We start from the raw sequence: 27,799 nt of genomic DNA, 5'->3' as shown, positions 1-27,799 counted from the left end.
TGCTAAACAAGGCAAAAATATTCTCTCTCTCCATGCCTGTCCAATATAGATAGTGCTTGAATTATTAGCTACAGCAACAAAACAAAGGATATAAAAGCAGTGCATTCACTGTGTGGCCTAGCAACCTCATCTTTAGGCATCTATGAGAAATGAAGACCTGTGTTTACATAAAAACCTCACAGGCATGCTCACAGCACCTCCATTGATGATTTAAAACACACTGGGAAAAACAGCAGTTAACTGAGTAAACAATTTGTGGTACAACCAGATAATAAAATATCATTAAACAATCAATTTTCTTTCCTTCTTTCTTTCTCTCTCTTTCTATCTATCTATCTATCTATCTATCTATCTATCTATCTATCTATCTATCTATCTACTTCATTTTCATGAAACTTCAGTCCTTCAGTTTGAAAGTTATGGTAGAACAATTTTTAAAAATCTGAAATAGGACCAACAAGATATAAAGGTATTTGCTGCCAAGCCCGATGACCCAAGTTTAATTACTAGGACCCACATGATAGGAGAGAAATGACTCCTAAAAGTAGTCCCATGATCTCAACATGTGGGCTCTCTCTCTCCCAACTAAATAAAATGTAATATTTAAAAATGTGAGATAAAAATCCTACAGGAAAAGAAAGTTATTAAAATAGAAGCTCAAGATAGGGAACACATTCTCCTAGGCTGAGAAAAGGGCTGAGGTTTCATGAAAAATGAGGCATTTAAAAATGCATGTGAGAGGTACCGCCTGTAATACTTGTTCTCGATCTATCTTCTCTGATAGGCTATGTGAAAGGAGGGCAGAAAGAATATCTGACTTGCTCACCTCTGCATAAGCAGTATCTAAAGCAGTGCTCTGAACGTATTAGATACCCAATAAGTACAAGATTAATTGACTTATTGCATATTATATCAATAGTCAGATAAAATAACAGAACTCTAGGGAAAATGAAAAATGAGAAAGAAGAATGTTAGACTTCTATTGCCTGCCCTTTATAAAGCTTCCCTATCCCTTCAAGGTCATTTAAAGTTACAGCTTGTCCTCCTGACTTTTCAGGTGTGTTGCAGGAACTTTATTTGGGGAGACTGAAACAAGGCCCTCTTACCCCAGATAGCATGCCTGTGACACACCAACATGTAATAAAAAAGAAGCCAATGAGTTTGGGAGCTTACTTGCAGAGCCTGGGTAAGGAGCTACTTACAGGAACATAGGGGACTCCTCAAACAGCCTCTACCAAAAAGTCTCATCTCAACATGAACAGTAACTTCACCATAGCTACACAGACGAAGTACTCTGCTTAAATGACCTTCCACCCTCTATGTATTTTATCAAGTGCAGAAGGGAATGTCAGGATCTCAGAGAGTCCTGTCCTAGTTAGGGTTTCTATTACTGTGATAAAACACAATGACCAAAGCAACCTGGGTCAGAAAAGGTTTACTGCATCTTACATTTCCAGGTAATACTCCATCACTAAGAGCAAGCGAGGACAAGAACTCAAGGCAGGAACCAGGAAACAGGAACTAAAACAGAGATGACGGAGAAGTGCTACTTACTGACCTTCTTTCCTCGGCTTGCTCAGCCTGCTTTCTTATACCACCCAGGACCATCATTCCCAAGTGATCTGGACCCTCTCACATCAATCATTAATCAAGAAAATGCCCTACAGACTTGCCTACATCCAAACCACTTAACATAAATGAAGAAAACCTGAAAGCTAAAATTTAAAAGCTAAGAAATCCTTCTGTATTTATCTTTGAGAAACCTAGATTTTCCTGGACATGAGATGGAAATGTAGAATTCAATACCAATTGAATTCATGTACTAATAAAAGGCACATTGCTTATGTCTATTTCCGCCATCCGTTCTGAAGCCAAATCCCCATTCCTAACACCCTCTAAGGGCCTTTAGAATCATGGTCACAGTCTGGAAGAATAGTTGAGAAGGGCTAATTTAGAATGATAACATTTGCAGAAAGATGCAACAGAAAGCAGGGAGGTGAGTGGAGCACTATTGACTTTACCTTAGTAAGTCTCAATTAGAAGATTACATTTCACCTGGCTTTCGGTTTAATTTGGTGGATCTTGTTCTTGGTTATAAAGGCAAATAAGGATTTATAAAATATTAAATATCTGTGAATTATAGCTAAAAGAAATGGGAAATATTAATTTTTGAAGAATGGAATGATATTCCAGGTCTTCTATGATGTTATCTTTAATACTGTTATTTTGAGAAATACGTAAAGAAGAAATCCTCCCTTCCCTGTTGCCTCTTGGTTTGGAGGTCAAAGCCAGGCCCATGCACATCGAGAGAGCACTAAGCTTCAGCCTGTCCCAGAGTAGCTATTTTTAAAGTACACAGTGACTTTGGTTACAAATAAAGGCAGCTTGTAAGAATGAAGGCTACCTGTTCTTGATTTCTTTAGATGGAATACCTACAGTTAGCAAATAAAAATGTGTCAAACCAGGCCAAAGCTTGTTCCTCTAGACTGACCAACTATTGCTACTTCTTGGTCCTTAAATTCTCTCCACATGAATCTTACCTATTTCCTTTAAATGAGTTCTATCATTTACTTTATTTTCCTCAAGTTGTGATGTAGTTCCTTCTTTCCCTTAGAAATTAAGCAGGCTATACAACAATGATAGAAAATTTACAGTATATAAATCTAGCAGGGCCATATACACACCCTAATAATTATAGTCAGAACGGCAAGTCAGTACTTTTTAGGAGGAGGAGACTTAGTATTCATTTTATAAAGCAGGAACGGTTTTTATACATTTTCCATTGAGAAAGAGTACATACTCATGGGTATGCAGACAGCCTTAAAGTCCAACATAGTTCACCAAAGCAGCCTTGTTAGTCCTAAAATGCTTAACAGTGCTGAAAACTCTCACCCCCATCTAATAGGCACTCCCCTAGTGGACAAAATCAGAAATGCAGTTCTATTTTCCTGGTTCATACCCAAGATATGACTAAGTTTCTGCTGCATATTTAACCTACACAAAAACAGATATAAGAGAAGGCCACTAGCTTAAAAAAAATCTTGTCTACGTCAAGATCCAATAGAAAATCAGTGTAATTTAAGAAGTTCTTATGGTAGTATCTGAAACCTAACACATTAGTTTTAAAATATCAGAACTGAGGAAGGTTAAAGTTAGAAGGAAAAAGTTTAACTTACAATAATTTGCCTTCCACTGAGATGGGACTTCTAACATAGTGAGCCCTGCCCCAGCTACCAAAGCTCCAGTAGCGGACAGAGGGTTTTGTGTAGCCAAGTCCTGCCCATGCTGGCTGGTGAATGCAGCTCCAGAGCTCCATGGTTTTTTCCTTGAGTCTCCATGTTCCCGAGATAATACTTCATGAAACCCGTCATCTGATTATAAAACCCCTAAACTACTGTGGGAAAATATAAAAACTTTGTCATATGTTTTTAGCACCACATGAAATTTTCTGTAACTGACTGTGAGGTGAAATGAGATATATGGCCAGTTGTTGAACTTATCAATCATCTGACAATGAACAAAGTAACTGTATATTTCACTACCTTAATGAGACATCCATCTGAAGAGTCCAAACAGTGAGGTAATGACAACCTAGTTACAGATCTAAATGAATGGTCCAAACTCTAAATAACATTCGAACTATGTGCATGCATATAGTAGGCAAAAAAAAAAAAAAAAAAAAAAAAAAAAAAAAGAAATAGCTTCTGCCAGATAGTATTCATATTCCAAAAGCTGACACTGGCCAAGTACTCTGTTACTGGGACTGATATACAGTTTTTAATTGCTTGATGCCATTTTTTATGCCATATACTACCTCCTTAACTGCTCCACAGGGTTAATTTCAACAGTTCCAAGTATCCTCTGTAAAGAAAGCTAGAGACACACTAGTGAGAAATTTGCTGTTGGGACAGAATGTCGTGCAATTGCCAACAGGTTTTAGCTTCCTAAAAAGAAACAGGTTTCTTCCATCCCACTTTAGCTTTTGAATAGTTAGATCCTTTAATGGCTATCTTTGTGTTTATATCATCCTTTAGTACTTTACAAGACTAACCAGAAGTGTAGAGTTTGGAAGTCATTGAACACTATTTTTAAAAATCCTATTTATAATTTTATTTATTAAAAAACAAAAAAGTTCTTATATTTCCCACTAAATTAACAAGACAGTCACACATTTTAGAAGACTATTTGTATTTTAATAATAAAATATATAACATGGACATAAAATATAAATGCATAGAAATGAAACAGATTATTAAGTATACCAGTTACATGGAAGAGCATTTAGTTAATAAATAACAGATTTGATCTAAAATACTTCTTAGTTTGATAGTTCCACATGGAATTATTTAAGATACAAGGGAATACACACAATAATATATCCATTCTTTTCGTTCATTCAGGGGCATTACATGTTGACAAACCTGCATACAAAAATAGAAAGCTTTTATTTTTATTTGATAAATTATTGTTATTTGCTAATTTTCAACATTTCTAGGCCTAGTATAATAATAATAAAAAAAAGGTATCCATGAAGCTGGGTGTCGTGGAGATGCCTTTAAGCCAAGCATTCAAGAGGCAGAGACAGGCAGATCTCTGTGAGTTCAAGGGCAATCTGGCCTGCACAGCAAGTTCAAGGCCAGCCAGGGCTCCCCAAAGAGATTCTGTCTCAAAAAAGAAGAAACAAAAATCCCTGTGAAACCAGTGACAGGGCACGTACCATGTGTCATGAATGTTCACGAATGTGAGTGCTTGGGAGGCTGAAGCAGGAGGATCACTTGAGCACAAAAGATCTGGACAACATGAAGTATGCAGTTAATAAAAGGGTGATTGCTACAGTTAAAAAAGACAGGTGTACACTGCCTATTGGTGCAACCTCAGGAGGAAAAGGCTGGAGGACCCCAAGTTTGAGGCTAGCCTGGGCTACACAATAAGACCCAGTCTCAAATACCAAGAGGGAAAACGGAGGGAAGAAGCTGTGTGCAGATGGAATTCTGTTCTTTCTCTGGCATGGATGGGCGTTTATGATCTGAGGATTGACAGGAGAATCCAGAGTCCTGGTCCATGAGAGTAGTTTTACTGTGTGTAATCGGTGTGAAAAGTGGGAGGTAAATAGCCTTTCTCCACCAAGCCTAGAACATTGTCTAACACTGTGGGTTTGTGCATGAGCGTGTGTGTGCACATGCACACACATGTACACATGTTCATGTGGGTGTACATGTGTGCATGTACACATCTGGAGGTCAGAGGTCAAGCTCAACTGTCATTCCTCCAACACTATCCCTTAGGTTGTGAGACAAGATCTCTTATGGAAATCTGCCCTGCTGATCATGCTAGTCAGTATTTCTCATCTTTCCTAATGCTGCAACCCTTTAATACAGTTCCTCATGCTGTGGTGACCCCAACCATAACATTATTTCATTGCTACTTTATAACTGTAATTTTGCTATGAATCATAATGTAAATATATGATATGTAGAATATCTGATATGTGGTCCCTATGAGAGGGTCACGACCCACAGGTTGAGAACCACTCCTAGTCTACCTGGCCTATTTCTCTCCCGAGAACTGGTGTTACACGTGTGCACACCATGCCCGGCTTTCACAAGGGCTCTGAGTGTGCACAGCCAGTACTTTCCTCTCTGCAGTCCACTTCCCAAGTCTTCCTTGGAGAAACGTCAAGAATGAGCTGTCTTTGCCCTTTGCCTTTAAATCACTCAAGACCACTGTGGAACTTCACAGAAGGCTGGGGTGGGGGCGGGGGTCGTGGTAAAAAATACATCAGTAAGCTTTTCTCTCTGTTCCTTTCCCAGACCCTGGGAGTCTACTGATCGTTCTTGCCTTTCAATTTGTGACCTTATCAGAAACCCAGAGTCTGCTAAAACCAACATTATATAGCTATTTCTGGCTCTTGACTTGAGGGCTTATCTAAACTTAGAGATGTTATTTTCCTCTCAGGTAATCTTGGACAATCTTAATAATGTGGATAAGCATATTTGGGGTTTTTAAAGTAACTATTATTAGTCATATTATCTGGCATTTCTCCATATGATATTCAGAAGTGCTTTCACATATATTATTTAATTTTATCGTTGTACTAATCCTGTGAAGGACCAAACTAATCTAGTGATGTTGTTTTAATTTTACCTTTAAATAGGAGCACAGATGGGTCAGCTGGTAAAGGGCCCCAGCCCGCAGGATCCTGGACCCCACGTGGTGGAAGCAGATAATCAGCTCCTACAAGTGTCCTCGGACTTTGACATGCATTCTGTGGCATGAATGTGCATGTATGCATGCACATGTGCACACAGTGTAAACAATTTTTAAAAGAAGCTAGAACAAAGACGTTAAATGAATATCCCATAGTCCCCCAACCAAACAGTGAGAGGACTGAATTAAAAGCAAAGCCCGGCCAAACATGGTGGTTTGTAATCCTAGCCCTTGGGAGATGGAGGACTGAAGATCAGGAGTTTAAAACTCAGCCTTGGCTGCATAAAGTTTGAGGCCAGCCTGGATTCCATGAGAAAATAATCCAAAACAGACAAACGAACAAAAAAATCCCACTAACTCTCCTGTAGAAGGAACAGGGTATTTAGTACTATGAACGTTACACTTAAATAACTTTCGACTTCATTTCGTGCCACATGCTTCCTCGTGGCATCAGTAGCAAACACTTCTTGTCACAGAGTCGACAGAAGGGGTTAGAGTAATGCTCACCATTGTAGATCTCGGGGCCACTTCTACCGCAAAGACGCTGAGTCCTCTGTTGTTGACACAGTTTCTACTCAGTTCATTGTTGATGTGAATGATCACTTTGTCATCTGACTGGAGAAAATTGTAAGTCTTTAGTGCTGAAAACTAAATACAGATATAAACCCCAGAAAAGACCTGGAAATCTGTTTACAGACTCCAGTCCCCTGCAAAGGAATACGACGAGCAGCTGCTTCTTCCTGCTTAGTGCTAAGTGTTTCCTCCTCCATTCCTTTCTAAATGACACCAATGACACAAGCTTTTCTTTCAAAGGAGTTTTGGATTTTCCCTTTCATCTTCCTTCCCAGGCCACTGTGGAGTGTAACAGCAAGTTAGCTCATCCTTGGCATATGACAGCAATAATGTCTTCCTTTTCTTTTATCTCTATTTTTCTATCACCCATTCACTCAGATCCTACCTTCCAACTAATATGCCTAAAACATACACTTAATTGAGTTCTCTTTTATTCACTGACTCAATAAATATGTGTTTATTTAAATTTTTTTTTTTTTTTTTTTTTTTTGGCTTTTTGAGACAGAGTTTCTCTGTGTAGCTTTGTGTCTTTCCTGGAACTCACTCTGTAGCCCAGGCTGGCCTCGAACTCACAGAGATCCACTTGGCTCTGCCTCCCGAGTGCTGGGATTAAAGATGTGCGCCACCACCGCCTGGTTTGTGTTTATTTAATATCAACTGCTTTTCAAGCATGTTTTAGATCCTAAAAAGATTATCCAACATAGCACATATGATCTGGATCCATTCTATCACTGTTTTGACCTTTCTAGTAATCCTTCATACTGCCCCTCCCCTTTGTTTCTTCTTCTGTTTGCCTTGCTTCTGAAGGTTGTCTCTCAGTGGACCTAAACCTTAGATAAAGCTAAAATCCGACTCTACACCCTTTTCCCCTCATCACACATTGTCCCCAAGTTCTAGGGTCTAAACCATTAAAAAAACACAAGTAGAATAAAGCTACTGTGTGTGCAAACAGATTACATGACTTAGTGTTTACTTATCCTCTGGTCTCTCTGAGAATATTAATTTTGTCTTTCTAAGTAGCTCATAAACTTGAAAGCAGAGGGTTATGGAATATTAGTTTAAAATGTGTTACATTTGTTTATGCTGTGGAATATTTGTATAATGATGCAAAGATGTGTTGTATTCTTTTATGTTACATTTGTTTAAGTCTGTGAAGCTGTGTTACTTGCCTGTCTAAAACACCTGATTGGTCTAATAAAGAGCTGAACGGCCAATAGCAAGGTGGAAGAGAGAGATAGGCAGGGCTGCCAGGCAGAGAATAAACAGGAGGAGAAATCCAGGCTTGAGAAAAAAGGAGGAACAAGAAAAGGGGAAGGAGAAGTGGATGCCAGGGGCCAGCCACCTAACCACACAGCCAGCCATGGAGTAAGAAGGAAAGAAAGATATACAGAATAAAGAAAAGTAAAGAGCCCAGAGGCAAAATGTACTTAAAGAGAAATGGGATAATTTAAGTTAGAAAAACTGGTTAGAAATAAGCCAAGCTAAGGTCGGGCATTCATAAGTAAGAATAAATATCCATACATTTATTTGGGAGCTGGGTGGTGGGCCCCTAAAGAGTACAAAAACAACAAACAAACAAACAAACAAACAAACAAAAAACTACAGCAGAGAGCATGTTTCATACTTTCTGGTGGTCTTATATAATAAACTAAACAAGGATTTTGAAAATATCATACTTTATATAAACAAAAATGATATCTTTATTTTGTATACAGATTATACCGACTCTTCACTGATCTCCAAATTTTAATTCTCCTATTTTAAAATAAAAACAACAGTCTTGGGTCATTATAAATAATATAAAAAGGGTCATGCCAAGTTTGATTTATAAATACTAAAAAGAACAATTGTCCATTATAAATATTATAAGCATATTTGGCTGCAATGTAAAAAGGAAGATAACATTATTAGAAAACTTTATACCAAAATAAGGAAAACTACCTCATGATCGATACCTTATTTTCAATGATTGATGTTATCCAGGTGTCATAATTGCAAGTATGTACGATTATATTTTCATAGCCATCCATGACTTTAGCATCACTTCTATCAAGGACGGACTTGCAAATGGCCCTCTCAAGTTGCCCGCTGCATGCCTCCATATGGATAGCTTTAATTCTTGGCTTGCATCTTTCTGCATAGATATTGATGACAAATGGGCATGCCTGGATGGGGAAGCAAACAAAATCTTGGTTTAGCCTTCTGGTAGAATTTTAAATAAATAAACTTACTACAAATGGTTATGGTATCATTTAGGATTCATTTGGCCAGCAAGAAGGCTCAGTGGGTAGAAGTGTTTGCCCGACACTGAGACACAAGCTAGACAAAGGGATAACTCTGTCCTAGGCGGGGACAGCAGGAAGTTGTAAGATTTCATCATGCTACTTAGAATGGAACCTAAGAAGGTACAGTTTATATTTTAATTTCTAGATTCTCTCATTTAATACTTGAGACTACAATAGATTACAAGTAACTGAAACCATAGACAAAGGAAGCCAACTATAAACTCTTTTGAACAAAAATCTTGTGAAGACAGTGACCCCAGTTTTAGGAGTTATATCATTCCAACTGTTAATCAAAAACTTGTTTGCTTGGGCCTGCAGAAATGGCTCAGTGATTAAAAGCACTTGTTCTTCCAGAAGACCATGACTCCAAGCAATGCTGGGCAGCTTGCAACCACTTGTAACTCCAGATCTACAGAATCCAATGCCTTCTGGCCTCTGTGGGCCCTGCATGTACATGCACATACTTGCACATAGAGAAACACAAATAAAAATAAAAACTTTTAAAAATGTTCTCTCATGTTGGTTGACGAGGTAACTAACACAGCCTAAGAGCTGAGGGCACAGCAAACCAGTTTAGAGTCTTTAATTCAAACAAGTGAATTAAACAAGCCTTGGATTGTCTTTTGGCAAACCTAGGCAGAGTCTGCACCAACGCTCACACTTGGCTGAACCTGGATGAACATTACAGATAACCATATTTGTATAATTAAAAGATATATCAAAAGGCTGCATGATGTAAAGTCAGAGCACCCCTGGGACTTGTTTTCTTGGCCACACCTGAAAACGTGGGCGATATGGCTGCAGAGGGTCTTTGAGTCACTTCTTATAACAGTCTCTTGGTTTTTAGAGGTTGTTAGTGTGGTTGCTGTTTTCCCCTTTGTTTTTGGAAACAAGGTCTTGCTATGTATTCCAGGATGGTCTGTTTGCTATACAGCCCAGGTTGGCCTCAAACTCAATGCTTCCTGTATCAGCTTCCCAAGTACTAAGATTTCAGACGTACACAACCATACCATGCAGTTTTTGGAGGCCTTTAAAACTTGTTATCCAAAGTTTTAAAAATGATTCTCTGTGATCACTTTTCCAATAGATGATTTAATAGTATTTGGTGATAAAAGCAGGATAAAATCATAATCAATACATGAGCTGAAATAAAATCTCCATAGATACAAACATCTTTAAAGAGTCTCCATTAGTTGAGTAAAGCTTCAACTGAATATAAGTCAAAAGAGGAAACAATTTAAAAAGTTCTCATAAACTTCAGAAAAAACTATTCTGTTGTTATCAAATGGTTAAAAGCACGTGTCATTACTGATATTAAACTTTTCAATTCATCTGAAAAAGAAAATCCTGTGTTCAACCCCAGCATTTACAGGGAGGGAGAGAAGGAGGGAGAGAGGGAGGGAGGGAGGGAGGAGGAAGGAGAGATGGGGGAGAGAGAGGGAGGGAGGGAAGGAGGGAGGGAGGGAGGGAGAGGGAGAGGGAGAGGGAGAGGGAGAGAGAGAGAGAGAGAGAGAGAGAGAGAGAGAGAGAGAGAGAGAGAGAGAGAGTGAGAGAGAGAGAGAGAGAGAGATCGCCATCCCTATCACAACTCAATTTTGTAGAGCAACCAGTGTCACCTGCTCATCCTTCAAGGTCAGAAAATGAGAAACATTCACACAAACAGGATCACCACTGAGTGCCAACCAATCAACACAAGAATTTCTCAATATTGACATTTAAATAACTCCTTAGCATCATGCCCCCCAAACATAATAGAAGTACATATAAACATGATGATCTATGTAGAACAACTGTGTCTTTCTCTTGTGAGCAACAAACCACGATTTATCTTTCTTATTTTAGTTATGGAAGTAGTCTTGTCTGTGCTGGTGAGGTTTTTGTCAATTTGACTTAAGCTTAGGTTTATCGCAGAAGAGGAAAAGTCAACTGAGAAAATGCATTCATCCAATTGGCCTGTGGGCAAGTCTGGGGGCATTTTCTTGATGAATGATTGAGGTAAGAGGGTCCAGTCAGTTGTGGGTGGTGCTACCTTTGAGCAGGTGGTCCTGGGTTCTGTAAGGAAGCAGGCTAAGCAAGCCATGGGGAGCAAGCTAGTAGGCAGCACTCATCCATGGCCTCTGCTTCAGTTTCTCCCAAGTCACTTTTGGCATGGTTTTTTTGTCCCAGCTAGTAGAAAGCAAAGGAGGACACCATCCTCTGACACTTTCTGCTGTACGAATTTTTTTCCTGTTAAATTTTATTTTTTGTTTGTTTATTTTTGTTTTGTTTTTTGGGGTTTTTTTTTTTTTTTTTTTGCTCATGTAGCTCAGGCTAGCCTCAAACTTGCTATATAGTTGAAGATGACCTTGAAATGACATACATTCCCACGCCCAGTTTATGTGATGTTGGGAATTGTACTTTGGGCTTTGTATGTTCTAGGAAGGTACTCATCAACTGAGTGCCATCCTCAGCCCCCTTCCTGTTAAAATTTCAAGTAATGGGAATATATTATCTATTCAATACTATAAATAAAATTTAAGTCATAAAAATTAACCTCATAAGTCTTTCTTACCTATGGTTTCAAAGGTAAGTAATATTAATAAATGGTTTTAAATGTTTTCAAGTTGCTTTACTGTTTTTAAATAATTTCTATTACATAAAAATGTGAAGCAGAATCAGTACTGTTTATAGACCAAAAACTGCTTTTACAACCATGGTTAAAATATAAAATTTTCAAAATATTAGTTAAAGAGGAGTATTTAAAAATTACAGTAACTCTTCACATTCAATTACTAAAAATGGCAAAAAAGAAAAAGAGAGAAAGAGAGAGAAAGAGAGAGAAAGAGAGAGAAAGAGAGAGAGAGAGAGAAAGAGAGAGAGAGAGAGAGAGAGAGAGAGAGAGAGAGAGAGAGAGAGAGGAAGCACACTTCTGATGAATACTTAATGACATCAGGACTAGAAATTCAGTCAAAGTCTCCAAGTCCTTAAACTGTAAGTCTGTCTTCAGCAGCACTGCCCTTTTAAGTTGACAGAAGTGGGGGCTGCAGAGGCAGCTCAGCAGTGAAGAGCACTGGCTGCTCTTCCACAGGACCTGGGTTCATTCCCAGCACCCACATGGCAGCTCACAATCATCTGTAACTTTAGTGCCAAGGGATCTAACACCTTCTTCTGACTTCTGAGAACACAAGGCAGGCACATAGTACACAAACATACATGCAATCAAAACACTTGAACACATAAACTAATTTTAAAAGAAGTTACTGATGTCTGAGAAAATGACTAATACTTTAGGAGTAGAGCCAGATGTCTACTACTTCATATGTGGCTTGACACAGAATTTAAGAAGGCCTCACTTTCCTCCTTCTCTGGACTTAGAGTATTCTTTAACTTTGTACCTATTGTGTTAACAGGCATTAGGACGGTGACCAGTACATCACATACAGAGAGCTTTGGATCAGCCAGTCACTGTCTCTAGTGTCTTATAAACATTAACCCAAGAAGTACCATCTATAAAAAGATAAGCATTCCAAACTCTCTACAGACACATCCTTCTTATTTTCAGAGAACTGTCTTTCTCCTAAGATGAAGTTTTCCTATTTATCAATAAGATTTTGGCAATTCAAACTGACATCTCCAATTCAAAATAAGTTGGCAGCATGAACCTGGGAAAGTGGGGCCTACAAATGAAGTGGACCTTATAAGGTCTCATGCAATCGCCAACTTAATTTAGAGCATCAGGCAATTTATACTCTGAGGGTTAAGAAAAATCACTTGAGTAAGGGGTTCGATCACAAGGACAAGCTGAAAGTGGCAGAACACGTTTTCCCATAGAGGCACATAAACAAATAATGCCAGATATAATGAATAATCTGAAGTGAGCTCACGCCTATCTGCGACACCTCGGAGGGGCACAAAAACACATTCCAAGAACAAGTTCCTGTTTTTTGAAGAAACTGAGGTCACAAGACTCTAGTTTTCTTGGAGTTTTCTCACAAGCACTCAGAATTCTCCTCACATGACTCCATTCTTGGACTTTGTTCCAACAAAAATATATATATTCTAATTATTAATTTCCCTCTGCACATCAAAAAGTTCAAACTTTTTTACTCTGATTAGTCATAGCTGACAGTAACTATTTTTTCAGTAAATAACACAAACTTCAGTAAAATACTAGAAACACACCCATGTGCCCAGGATTCACCCAACACTACTGAAATTCCAGGATTTGAGTGCCTGGATTGAAAAGCCATATATCAGGAGAGTGTTCAAGGTCAAATGCCATGAAATGGTACTTGTGAAGCCACTGTCAATGTTAGAATGCTCTACCTCTGTCAGCTCCAGAGCCTTGTTGTAGCCCATCGAGTGTAGAGTCACCCACAGATCAAGGGGGTCTCCTTCTCGATCATTGGCTTCCATCAGATGCAAGTCCATAAATCCTTGTCTTGTTAATTCATTCTTCTTTGTGTCAAAGTTTTCTGTAAAAACAAACATTTTCCCCATACATTACCTAAAAGTCCATGTGTTTAATAAAATGTCTATACTACTAATCATAAATGTTCAGTTGTCTGCAATAACATGGGGAATAAGAATCCCCCAAACCTGCTTCCTTTTCTAATTTCCAACAGTTCAACACATGTACCATCATAGGATGTGATTTTTTTCCCAGATATTGGCAAGTTGTAACTAATTAGTGCAAGCATATTCCAGAGTTAGAGGAAACTATAATTTTTCTGGGTAAATTCCAACCTGACCACTCATTCAGAGTTTATATTGATATTTAAGACAAATTAACATGCTTCATAATGCCCCTTAGGCCCACCAGAACCTGAATGAACTTGATATAATATACCCCAGACTACTGGAGTTTTAGAAAGGGAGAACTGATGGGGTTATGTTTAAGGAGACTACTACACGTATAGTTTCTCTAACAAATTGTTAGGGGTCTTTAAAAAGCTGTTAGGTAACGGAAACCTGCATTTCCTAAGGAAAGTCTAAATATGTTCATTCAACATCATTTGTGAGTAAAAACTACCACGTTGCACACGCGCGCGTGCGTGCGTGTGCGTGTGTGTCTAATAGCTCTCTATCCACCTATATTATGATTGCCCTGAAATGAATCTATAGATAAAAATACCATTAACGGAGTATATTTTGACAACTTCCTACAACAAGAAAGATTTTACTGCCCAACTCCCACCTGTATTATACTCAAGGGAAATGAGACAGCACCTTTTTCCTATGCATTATTATGAGAAAAACAAAACACACACCTGATTGACTAATATTTTAAAATGTTTTATAAGTGAAACAGATTCACAGGTTTTTTTCAAGGAAAATATGCAAATTAAGTGAGGGAGAGTAATGATAGTAATGTACTACTATTTAGTAAAGTAAGATACAATTAATATTTAATATGTAACATAAAGAAAGTATTAAAGAAAAATGTCTTTAGTACTATACTATGTGGACCAGCAATACCTTAATGACCTTTAAAACTTAAAATTCTTAATCCTTATTAAATTTTAAATTTATTAAAGGGCTAGGAATAAAGCTCAGTGGTAAAGCAGTTCTCTAGCAGACACAGCCATGGATTTAAACCTTAGCACTACCAAAAGAAAGTGGATTACCCTATTAACCTCTGACTCAGAGATTTACACAAAGCTATGATAATCAAGAGTGGTATTAGAGAGAGAATTGAAAAATAGGTTAATGTAACAGAATATATCCAGACTACTGAGAAGTAACAAGGGGAAAGCGCCACGACGACTAAAGAAGCCGTCAGCAATGTACCCGAACACCTGGATAGCTGTATCCAAGAATAAGTAAATCTAGGCCTAGACCTTGAACCTTTCACCAAGAGGAACTGCTAATGAGCCACAGATGAAACTGTAAGACACAAAACGAAAAAATTACTACAAGGTAACAGGAGAAAATCTAAGCAGACTTGTGTTTGATGACCAAGTTTTTAGATACAATTTTAAAAGCATACACACCAAGCCAGTGTGGTGAAGCATGCCTATAATCCTCGAATTTGGAAGATAGAGGCAGAAGAATTAGGAGTTCAAGGCCACTCTGGGCTACAGGAGACCATGCCTCAAAAGATGATAACAACAGCAATAAAAACATGTCCTAGCTTATTGTCTGTCACTGTTATAAATACCGTGACCAAAAGCAAGTTGGGGAAGAAAGGGTTTATTTCAGGTTACAGGTCACGATCCATCATAAAGGGAAGCCAGGGCAGGAGTCAAGGCAGGAACCTAGAGGCAGGAACTGCTGTTTACTGGCTTTCTTCCTGCTTCTGCTTATCTAGCTTCCTCATAGAACCCAGGACCACCTGGCCAGGGGTGACACCACCCACAGTGTGTTGGGCCCTCCTCCATCAATTAATAACCACAGGCATGCCCATAGGCCAGCATGATAGAAGCAATTCCTCAACTGAGGTCCCTCCTCCTGGGTGTGTCAAGCTGACAACCAGGAAGAGCTAGCACAGCATGCAGAACATGTCCTAAGGAAGAAGACAATCTCTCAACGAGTTACACTTTGTGAATGATATTGCTAGAAGAATCAAAATATAAGCCACTAACTGGGAGAAAATACTTGCAAAACACCCATCTGATAAAAGATACACATTCACAACACTTGGAAGAGCAGGCCCTGCATCTGACCAGGGTAAGATAATAGAGCCAACCCTGTTGATGAAGGTGTAGGTGAGCCTGCCCCAAAGTTGTAAGTGTGGGAGAGCAGCCCCCACGACTCACCTATCATGCAGGAGTGTGGGTGGGGGAAAGAAACTCCCTTACTCCTCACCCCTTACCACCTGCAACAGACGAGGGAGGGCCCTGCTTCTGGCCTACACAGCATAGCAGAGCTGGTTCAGTAGTTGGAGGTAAGGGTGACCCAGCCCTGAGGTTGTGAGCAAAGGAGAGCTGTCCTCATTGCTCATCTGACATATGGCAGCATGGGCAGAGGAGAAATGCCCTCCCCCACCCCCCCATCAATGCCTGAGACAGGTGGAAGAGCTGGCCATGAGTTCATAAGAGCAGGAGAGCTGTCCCCAACTCTCACCAGCTGCAGCATTTGGGAGAGTGGCCCCTGTACCTATTTGAATGCCTCAAACCCCCAAATCTGAGGAAAGCAAATGCTGATGACGTGTGCTATAACAGGAATGCTAATAACGGCTGGTGGGAATCAAAACTGTCACAGCACTTGTACAACAGCACTTCTTTCAAAGCCAAACACTGTCTCAGCATACAGTCCAGTAGTTACTGAACTGCCATGGAAATGAGTTGAAAACTTGCTTGTGTAAAACCCTGCACACAAATGTATATAGCAGCTGTATTCACAGATGTCCCAAACTAGAAGTCATAAGATATCCTTCAATAGGGAAAGAGGAAAATGCAAACTGTGACATGTGCATACAATGAAATATATTTCAATACAGCAGTAAAGAGAAATGAACTACAAAACCAGGAAAAACAAGAAGAAAACATGCAATTCAGTTACACAACATTCTTTGAGAGGCAAAATCACACACAGTACAAAGATCAGTTATTGCCCAGGGTTTGGGGAGCAGACACACAGGTGAACAGATGGAGTGCAGGGAGTTTTATGGCATTGAACCCATTCTTTGCAATACTGTGATAACTATATCTGTGAGACTGAACAGCTGTCAAAACCCATGTAACTATACAACATAAGTGAACTTTAACAATAGTAAATAATGTAGTAAGATCAACTCACAAATTATAATAAATGTATTACGCTAACTGACATTGTTAATAATTTGCAGAACTCGGTGGGCATGGACCAGAAAAGATGGATCCCAGGAGCCACCAGATCTTCTACTCAGTTTTTCTATAGATCTAAAACCGCTTTTAAAAAGCAAATCTATTAATAAACAAAAAAAGACAAAAGTATTTTAAGTAAAAAAAAAAAAGCATGTTGAGATGATCTTATAGCTAAACAATGTATTTTTATCAACAGGTATGAGTAAATATTGACTATGATGAGAAAGACAGACATTTCAGAACCTAAAAATTACATATATCCTGCTGTATTATGGCTGCCACTGAAGCAGATTTGCCCCCCAAATCATTTTCAGTGCAATAATTTTCCAAAACATTTGATAGCATGAAGTTGGGACTCTGAAACCTGCCTGTCTGGGTCTGAAGCCTAGTTATACAACTGTCTTGCTTTACTGACCCTGGTCAAGCTACTTAATCTCTTTGACTCTATGTCCTCATGTGTAAAATGAGAGCAGTTCCAGGGCTACCCCACAAAGCTGATACACAGATGTGCTTACATTAGCATCTGGTAGATGATGAGCTCTCAACCTCACTAATTTAATTAAATAAAACTTTACTAACTGATAATTTTTTGCCATAAGAAAATCTTACTTAGGGGCTAGGAAGGTGTTTACTGGGTAAGAATGTTTGCATGAAGATGGTGAATTGGACCCCAGCACCCACATATAAAATCTGAGTGTGCTATGTGCACGCCCGTAAGCGCAGTGCTAGGAACTGACGGCCCACGGGAGGCCTGCTGGCTTTATCATCTCCAGTCTACCTCCGAGCTCACTGAGAGAGTCTGGGCTAATGCAGTAAGATGAACAGTAATAGAAAAGGACACCCGACAGCCCCCTCTGACCTTGCCATGTGCATGCATAGGCATGGATCTGCACACACCACACAAACACACTCATAAAGACGGAATATAAAGCAAAATCGTAACTATGATTCACTTCCATGAAATGGACTAGTGACAATAAACTGAAAAGTTTTATCATTAAAGTTACAATACAATTATATCTGATAAAGCTGTACTGTGTAAATTATCAAACTTAATAGATTTTAATATTAAACAATAACATTTATAAAAAGAAATGAGAAATCTTTATAGTAGTGTCCTATTTTATCCTCCTTGCTGTTTGGAGGAACAGATTAATCAGATTCTTGCCTCGCTCACTTCCTTTACAAATTTACACCATCCTAGGAAACATGCAGTACTCCTGCAGTGGTGGGTAGTTCCTCTCTCTCCTGACACATTTCCTGTTCTGCGGGATACAGTCGGCTAGGACTTTTAGACTTTCCCTTTGACCTTCAGCCTTTGGCTTAAACACACAAACCCTACTCTAATCTCCGAAGCCTCCCAGTGACACCTGGCTCCACCTCATATGCAATCATTGTTCTGTTGTGGTGTTCTTGGCTTCTCTAATTGAGAACAGATTTGTAAAAATTAAAGAATTCTTTGTTGTTGTTGTTTTTCTTCTTCTTGTTGTTTTATAAGGTCTCTCTACGTAGCCTTTCTGTCCTGGAACTCATTATGTAGACCAAGCTGGCCTCAAACTCACAGAGATCCTCCTACTTCTGCCTCCCAAGTGCTGGGACTAAGGGTATACGCCACCATGCCCAGCTAAAAATTCTTAACATGTATAAATAACTTTCTGGAAACCTCTTAATTTTTTTAGTGAAACTAACTTATTAACTCTTTGTTGTCTTTTTCAGAACCAGTGTGTGGCTCAGTGATAACTAGTGCTGGAAAAGCAGTCTCCTTTCTTTAAAAGGAGTTTGAATACAGAAACCCTGCATAGGTGGACAATGTTCTTCCCAGAAGACATGGGTTATTAAATGGAAATCTCAGTGCTAGGTGTTAGACACCTCCTTACGAGTTATTGGTCAGGGAAGCTCTAAAGGCCCCTAAAATAACATGGGCTGTTGACATTTATGGTGGTTTGAATGAGAATGGCCCCCAGAGGCTCATGTTTGAATACTTGGTCCCCAATTGGTGGAACTGTTCAGAAAGAATCAGGAGGTGTGGCTTTGTTGGAGGAGATTTGTCACTGAGGGTGGGCTTTGAGGTTTCAAAAGCCCACACAATCCCCAGCTCCCTGTCCCCTGCCCCATGCTTGTGGATTGAGATATAATCTCCCAGCTACTGCTACAGAGCTATGCCTACCTGCCTACTGCCATGCTCCCTGCAATGATGGTCATGGACCCTAACCTTCTGGAACCCTGAGTCACCAATTAAATGCTTTTCTAAGTTGCCTTGGTCATGGTATCTTATCACAGCAATAGAAAAGTAACTAAGACACCATTGCCATTTGTTGTCTACATAACTAGATGGTAAGACCCTATTTCTGAAGACACAACGTATTTTGATTGTAGGATAAAAGACATCAATTTGGAACAGACTTGAAAAATTGTTCCCTGCTGGCTAGCCTACACAGTGCCAGAATGGACTATACAGGCTATTAAGAGAAAAAAAAAAATCAATGTCTTTCCCAGCAGTACCACTGAATGCTGTAATACCAACCTGCCAGGCAAGATGTGCCACAGATGCCAAAGTGGCATGAAAGTTATAGGAGGAACCAACCACTTTGTGACCAGACCTGCAGCCTGCTCCACAGGAATGAATTTACCCACTACTATAAACTTGTCAAAAGCCATGGAGTGGAAGGTAAAGCCACAGTCTCTAGCAAGGAATCTGCTACTGTTGTTTTAGTATATGGACATGCTGTCAAAACTGCTTCCATAATATCTGTATTTATGCCCATAGATAAGTGTTGTTCTTCACCCTGGTGGAGAAGCTTTTTCTCTAGTAGACAGTAGTTAATATAGAGACTCCTAAGTGAGTAGAGTACTTAAAGGGACCTCCCAGCACAGAAGTGACTATAGCGTGCTCAGGGAACATCCCCACCCGAGGCCCGGGGCCCAGGTGGAAGAAGGGACAGGAAGAAGGTAAGGGCAGGAGGATGGGGACGAGTGCTGTCTTCTGGACACACGGCTCTCACTCTCATGAACTCACTGCATATGCGTACCTTCACATGATCAACCCTATTAATACCATCATTACTATTCCAGCAGGCAGTAGTAACTGGGCTCAGTGTGTGAGAAGAGGAAGACGAGGAAGAGGAAGAAGGGAGAGGAGAAGCAGAAGGTAGAAAGGAGGAGGAGGACTAGGAAGATAGGATATGAGGGTGAGAGGAGACACATTGGGAGAAACATTGTATTCATGCATGAAATTGGCAAATAAATAAATGATTTTAAAAGAGTTTTTAAAAATACATTTCAAGCCCCCAAAAGTTGAAATAATCATTAAGTAATTCATATCTTTTAGCAAGTATACCAACTATCACTATAAGGAAAATAAATGCTTCTGTTAAAAAAGAGAGATTTACTTTTCTAAAAAATGTATGTGCACATGTGTATGCCTGTATGAGTTTATGTGCACCATGTGAGTAAGATGCCTGTGAAGGCCGGGAAAGGGAATAGAATGCCTTGGAACTGGAGTGAGGGGTAGTTGGGAGCTGCCTGACGTGGGTGCTGGGACCTAAGCAAGCTGGCCCTTGGCAAGAGCAGTAAGTTCTTTTAACCACCATGCCACCTCTCCAACCCCATGTTAGCCTTTTCCCCACTATGCTAAATGTTAAAATAATATTCCTTGGAGAAGTCTGGATTATTATTTCCAAGATTAAAGGGATGCCATATGTAGTTGGAAGGTTTCTCCTATCCCACCAGGCCCCCGCAGTCCTGTGGCCTGCTTATAAAATAATCACTCAGAAGCTTATATTAATTATAACTGCTTGGCCATTAGCTCAAGCTGATTACTGACTAACTCTTACACCTAAATTAACCCATAATTCTTATCTATGTTTAACCATGTGGCTTGGTACCTTTTCTCGGTTCTGCCTTGATATCTTGCTTCCTCTGTGTCTTGCTGGTAACTCCTAACTCCACTTTCTTCTTCCCAGAATTCTCCTTGTCTGCTTGCTCCACCTATACTTCTGGCCTGGCTACTGGCCAATCAGCAATTATTTACCAACCAATCAGAGCAACACATATTCACAGCATACAGAATGACATCCCACAGCAGCCATATATTTTTCTAAGCATCCATTAAGAAAAAGAAAGCACTTACCTCTGCAGACCGCCCAAGCATCCTCATCACACTTCTCACCACTTGTTCTCAATTCAAAAAAATTGTACTCTTCGAGGCTAATAAGACCATTTCCATCTAAATCAATTATTTCAAATATCTCTGATAAAGTTGACCTAAAATTATAAAAATAGAAAATATTATTTTTAAAACAAAAAGTCTGAAAAAGGATTTTTTTTTTAAATGTGTGCGTTTTGCCTGCATGTATGTCTATGCACCATGTGCATGCTTGGTGTCTGCAGAGGCCAGAAGAGGGCACTGGATCCCCAGGACTGAAGTTACAGATGGGTGTGAACCACCACATGGGTGGTGGGAATTGAACCCAGGTAGAAGAGCACCCAGTGTTCTTAGCCACTGAGCAATCTCTCTAGCTTGTAAAAACAGTTTTTGAGGACAAGTTTCAAAGGAAATATATTAATGGCATTTAAGATTTTTTTGGGGGGGAGTTATATTATATCCAAATACATTTTTATCTGTCTGTGGTCAAATCTCATTGTGAATATCTAGGACATAGGAGACCAACCTTAGGTTTAGACTTCAGATTTTGACAGTTATCAAGAGTGCAACTAACAGGATCTGCCGGTAAAGGCAATGTCTTGTGGAGAAGACACTGGTAGAGATGTACTGAAGTATGGCAAAGTGCATAAACCTACAAATTAATGGCAATCCTAGACTTGTCAACATAAAGTCACTCTTGGTTACTTAATTAATTAAAAAAATATATATTTGTTATATATAGCATGCTTTTGGTATATATATACACTGTAGAATGAGTAAATCAAGCTAAATAACAAATCTATAATCTCACATATTCATTTCTATGGTGAGAACACTTAAGATCTACTCCTAAGATACAGATTTACTTATATCTAAATATAATAAATTGATATTAGCTATAGTCTAGTCACCATATTATACAACAGATAACTGAATTTATTCTTCCTGTCTAACTCAAATTTTCTATCTTTTAAACAACATTCCCCCCAATTTCCTCACACCACCAATCCTTGGTAATCACCATTCTGCTCTCTGCTTCTATAAACTTCACTTTTTAGATATCACATATAAGTGAAATCATGAGGTACTGATTTTTTTGTTGCCTCTTGATGTTTTTAAGCACACTGCCCATCATGCTACAGTAAGAGATTCATTTAAAGCAGAAAGACAGGGAGGAAGCTGGCCATAGAAAGATGGGGTGGGAGCTGGCCACAGAAAGATGAGGTGGGAGCTGGCCATAGAAAGATGGGGTGGGAGCTGGCCACAGAAAGATGGGGTGGGAGCTGGCCACAGAAAAATGGGGTGGGAGCTGGCAACAGGAAATGGAAAGAGAGAGGTGACTGATAAACAAAACTTACCGAAATTCACTTGTGAGAAATAATTCCCCTGTTTCATCTCTATATACAAGTTGGGCTTCTTCTGTTACTGGTTTTATTTCCTTTTTTAGCCTACAGCCAGTTGTGGAAGGAATTAACCAATAAATTCCTGGTCCTAGTTCACCAGTCCATCCAAACACCTTTTTATCAGAAGAAGAATTAAATAAAATGAACAAGCAAAAGTTTTAATGACTTTAAATCTTTCTTCTGAAGGAGAAACTTGAGACATCATTTGTTTTAAATCAATATTTAGTTACAGCTTATTAACCTTTTACTGTTTTTAAGTTATTTTCTTTAGGGGTAGCCCTACTATAAGACCACAGACTATGGTCCTTTACGTTTTCAAAACTACCTAAAAGCAAAAAAAAAAAAAAAAAAAAGAAAGAAAGAAAGAAAGAAAGAAAGAAAGAAAGAAAGAAAGAAAGAAAGAAAGAAGGAAAGAAAGAAGCTATATATCATCTAAGTCATCCCCAAAGATCTTCCAAAGTATTTATCACACAAATGCCTTCAGCAGGAAGCAGAAAGTAATTTTAGAATTTTTTAAAATACAAATACTAAGCTCCTTAAAGAAAAGTAGTAAAATTTCCTACTACTATGATTGAAATAAGAATATATGATTTGTAAATAACATTTCAATGACATTAAAGAAAGTTCAATATATTTTTAAGTTCACCATTTACATGAGTTAAACATATTTCTGAAAGCTAAATTATATGGATTACAATGTTACTTTCTTTTCTGCTGTTGTTTATTTTTGTTTTTTGAGCCATAAACTCATGTGGTTTTTTTTTTTTTAATTTTTTCATATGCTACTACTCTTTAATTTTATGAAAGAGTCTCTCCATACTCAGTCTCCAAAGGCCTAGTTCATGTTGGCCTTGAACATGTTATGAAGCCAGGCTGGCCTTGAATTTGTAGACCTCCTGCCTCTGACTCCCAGTGTTGGTAGCTCAGAGAAATCATACAATACAATACATCTTTGTTTCTGTAAGTTTGACTCTTACAGTCTCTCTCTCTCTCTCTGGTGTGTGTGTGTGTGTGTGTGTGTGTGTGTGTGTGTGTGTGTGTGTGTGTGTGTGTGCGCGTGAAAGGCACTGATCTTTGTGGATTTTCCTTACATTTTTTTTTTTTTTGGCAAAATACTTTTAGGTGGATTGTGAAGATCACTAGGTGACATGGACTATAAATCAAGATGTAGAGTCCTAGACAGACCTGCTTATCTGAAACTGTTTCCTAATAAATGTTGAATATTTATATCAAGACATTTGTATAGGAAAATATTTTATTTGCCTGTTCTATAGTGAAAGCAAATGGTTTCCCTCTACGTATCTCCTAGGAGCTTTCTGGAGCCTAAACATTTCTTATAAAAACCAAGGACCACCTTTTGACTATCCTAACTGTACATATTCAATCATTGTGTATGATAGTTTAGTTCAGTTACTTGTGCTACAGTATAGACTAGCCCACAAATTCCATCAGGTATTGTGCTCAAATAGTCTTTTCAAAACCTATTTTCGGTCATCCTGGAGGTTCATAAACAAAATAAGTTGGTCATCTGAGTTCTAGATTCTTTTTGCCTGATTATCCAAGGACCATAATCACCCTGAGATTATCATCAAGCCCTATTTTGGCAGAAGAAATAATTCAATGTAACTGAGGATCACTGTGAAGATTAAACTACCAAATCCATGCTTTGGAAATGATAATTGTTTAGATTGACCATATATCGGCTGACATACAAGAGTTAAAAATATCTTGCTACTTCTTAGATGTCATCCCATGCACTTCCTTTATTCCCCACATATAACTGTGAAGTGCCACTTGGAAGTTTTTCATGGATACCAAACTCTTCTTAAGGAAAATAATTGTGAAGCTAAAAATACTAGTAAAAATCCTTTGAAAATATGACATATAACAGATCAACAGAAGCCTATAAAGAGGTAACACAGAAACTCAGTTTAAACATAGCCCTGCTGTGACTGTTTTTACACATGCAATCTCATAAGAAAGTCATTTTACCCAAAACCAAATGGGAAAAGCTATCGTTTCTGACATTGCTTTATCTGTCACCTCACCTCATAGTCAGCTCTGAAGAAGAGCTTAGTAAAAAGGTTAACTTCTGCCATTTTATGTGGTCCTGGCCAGGAACTACTCTTGTCTGTTAGGAAGCTGCCAATAAAGACTTCTATATAACATCCCAGAGAGAAAGATTTGTCTGTCATTGAGCCAATATAAAGATTAAATATGATTCTGCAGGAAGTCCTTGAATAGTATTATTCCTGTTGCTGTGTAGTAGGTTGTATTTGTAGTTCTCATAAAATAAATAGCCCCATGTGTGTATCTGCTCACATATTTGGCCTCTGAGTAAATACATAATTAGAAAAGACCAGAACAACCTTAAAGGCAACATATAAAAACATTTAAAAGCATTTCTTTCCATCAGACTATTTCTGAACCTTCCAAAATGAGTCAAGCCTGAGGATAGTAATTTGGGCGAGTTCCTGTTTTGCAGTCATAGTACAAGTAAGACAGACCTCAGAAGCACACTTTCCTGTAGCTGGGGTCATGTATGTGGAGGGTAAGAAGAATCTAATGACATCACTCTCTTTATTGAGTGCAACAACAAAAAATATTTTCATGAGATAGATCAGAGCACTTAGTTATGGAGCCAAGGCTGTCACTCATCAACCCCTAAAAAAGTCTCAGAATATACAAAAAAGTATTTTACAGTTAATAAAACATATATAATATCATAATGATTAGGAACTGCCTATACCATCACTAGAATAGAGAACATTTGAGTTTAAAAGACTAGTGAAAAGTTATTATTTTCTTCAACATGGCTTCATACTACATTCTTAAACATTAAAAATTATGTATACTTCTCTATTTTGTAGTTCAGTGAAACACATGAGCTGGGGCTCTGCTCGATCCTCGTTTTCTTTAAGAATATATAAGGCCGTATCAACCGATAACCAAGGGGAACGTTTTCCTAGAAACACACAACAACAACATCACCAACAAAGCCCACCTCAGATCAATCCATCACTGCACACTCTTAAGTTCTTTACCCAGTAGATTTTTAAAAAGAAATATATACTCCATTGTTATATACAAATATCTTAATATCTATAATATGCCACTACTCCATTTAATTTTATGAAAGAGTCTCTCCATACTCAGTCTCCAAAAAGCCTAAAGTCTCTTGAAATCATCAAAAAGCCGTGTTCCAGTGGCTGGACATGTACCCATGCACTTGCCTAGCATGCATGAGGCCCTGGGTTTGATCCCCGGTGTGCTCATCCTAACCAAAACCAAACAAAGAATGATGAAAAACAACAGCTGGAGTGCAGGACAACCAAGTCACAATCTAAGCGAGAGCAGAGCCTTTCAGGAAGAGATGGGACCCAGCACTGACACTCTCCTGGGAGGCCACAGGAAGAAGAAACCATCTACACTCTTAGACGGTCAGGTTATCTACATGTTTAGATGGGGCAGGTCACACACTGTCCCTATTTAAAATCTCTCTGCTGAGATAAAGCTCAAAGTATAATGATTTGGGCAGATTTCTTCAATGTATAGTATATTTGCATCAAAATGTACTCATGTAACTAAACATCATATATGAAGGATGAACACAATGAAAAAATTTAAAACTAAATAAAACCATACATTTCTTGGGCAGATTATTTTCTTAACTAGGGCTAGGAAATACAAAGTATTTTCAGAGAGAATATAAATTGGTATTTTAAAAATAAACATAACTGAGTAAAGTAGCCTTTACTCCCAGGTGGATCTCTGTGAGTTCAAGGCCAGCCTGGTCTCTATAGTAAGTTTCAGAACAGCCAGAGCTACACAGTGAGACCCTGTCTCAAATAAATAAATGAATAAACTAATAAATAAATGAATATAAATTTTAAACTTGCCTTCAGTTTGACTCAGATTTAATGGCTTAATTGTTAGATAAAGCACAGATCTTTGAGCTATGTGCATCTTGTACTGATGACTAACGACTTCACCATCTTCTTCTAAAAAGAAACAGCCTTTTGATTGTGCACACTGCCAGTCCTGAAATGAAGGGAAACATTTCCAAACAATATTTGTTAAATGTTTCAGTATGCATAGTAATGAGGAGAAACTGAGAGACAGCCCCAAAGAAATGTCAAATATACCTGTTGCCCTCTGGGAGTGTGCAATCATAGGAGAGAAAGTGCAGACATAAAACAGATCAATCCCAATTGTCAGGGTGTGTGTGTGTGTGTGTGTGTGTGTGTGTGTGAGAGAGAGAGAGAGAGAGAGAGAGAGAGAGAGAGAGAGAGAGAGAGAGAGAGAGAGAGAGAGATGTGGTCAGGTTAAAAAGAATTATATGTGTGAAATCACTGTAATCCCAGTTCCAAAAGTAGTGCCTAGAATTCTGTAGTTGCTCAATAAATATTTATGTGTGACTGATGGAAGGTACTGATATAAACTGAATGGGTGACAATAAACAATCACCATTTTTTTTTATTTTCTAATTTTTGAAAGATTCATGTTTGTTTCTTAAAAACATGTGTGTGTGTGTGTGGGGGGGGTGTCAATGCAAACTAGTCCAGGGCCTGAGAAGACAAGAAGAGGGCGTCAGATACCCTAGAGCTGGAGATGTGGGCAGTTGTAAGAGTCCTGATAGGAGGCATGCTGGGAACTAAACTTGGGTCCTCTGCAAGAGCAGTATGTGCTCTGAACTGCTGAGCCATCTCTCCAGCCCTGGCCAACATGATTTGGAGAATGAAAAGTTACAAAAACACACAACAAAAATAATTTACTTAAGTTCACAAAAGTACTGATAGAAAATACACCATCTACAACTGTCACAATCCAGGTGACAGTGTTGAGAGCATAATAAGAATAAAAAAGTAAGGATTACTAAAGCTAAAATACAAAAGGAAAAGTAGCAAGATTCTCTATTTAAAGATTAATTATAGAACAACCCAAATAATGATTTCAAGTTTTAGTAAGCAAAAATAAAAGTTTATAAATAAGAGCTTTACAGCTACTAAAAATACACCAAGAAAGTGGGCCTGGTAGTACTTCCTTGTAATACCACCTCTCAGGCTAAAACAGAAGGAAGTCTGAGACCTGTCTGGGCTACCTTAAAGGCTTACCTTAAAAAAAAAAAAAAAAAAAAAAAAAAAAAAAAAAAAACATGATAAAATAAAAGGAGAGGGGGACTGATAAAATTGTCAGCTAGCCAAATCCCATCACATCACAGAAGGAAGTAAAATTTGAAAACAGCATGTTGGGCAGGTAGTAAAAGACTATTTACTGAAATTATCATTACCACAGATGTGTGGAAAATGCTTTTCACTTTATCATCAGGCAAAATTGTCCTAGTACATACTTATATAATATTTTTATTATATAACATAATCATTTTAAATATATTTATACATTTAATATAATTTTTTGTTT

The 27,799-nt window shown here is 38.5% G+C and overlaps 2 protein-coding genes across 4 annotated transcripts in view; one reads left to right on the top strand and one right to left on the bottom strand.

The window, feature by feature from the left end:
- Itgb3bp (integrin subunit beta 3 binding protein) overlaps positions 1–27,799 on the top strand; it is a 129,365-nt gene that overhangs the window by 25,987 nt on the left and 75,579 nt on the right. The window lies entirely within an intron of this gene.
- Positions 4,172–27,799, bottom strand: part of Efcab7 (EF-hand calcium binding domain 7) — a 41,400-nt gene continuing 17,772 nt past the window's right edge. For all 3 annotated transcript variants that reach the window (XM_006974043.4, XM_015992885.3, XM_015992886.3), the window contains exons 7-14: positions 26,278–26,419; positions 25,234–25,343; positions 22,334–22,491; positions 20,961–21,094; positions 13,371–13,519; positions 8,736–8,945; positions 6,715–6,822; positions 4,172–4,421 (exon numbers count right to left, since the gene is read on the bottom strand). In XM_006974043.4, the coding sequence (XP_006974105.1) occupies positions 4,347–4,421; positions 6,715–6,822; positions 8,736–8,945; positions 13,371–13,519; positions 20,961–21,094; positions 22,334–22,491; positions 25,234–25,343; positions 26,278–26,419 (1,086 nt within the window). In that variant the 3' untranslated portion in view covers positions 4,172–4,346. The remainder of the gene's footprint in view (positions 4,422–6,714; positions 6,823–8,735; positions 8,946–13,370; positions 13,520–20,960; positions 21,095–22,333; positions 22,492–25,233; positions 25,344–26,277; positions 26,420–27,799) is intronic.

This window comes from Peromyscus maniculatus, chromosome 2 (assembly GCF_049852395.1).
Source record: "Peromyscus maniculatus bairdii isolate BWxNUB_F1_BW_parent chromosome 2, HU_Pman_BW_mat_3.1, whole genome shotgun sequence".
Lineage (NCBI taxonomy): Eukaryota > Metazoa > Chordata > Mammalia > Rodentia > Cricetidae > Peromyscus > Peromyscus maniculatus.
This window is presented reverse-complemented; position numbering and strand designations above follow the sequence as displayed.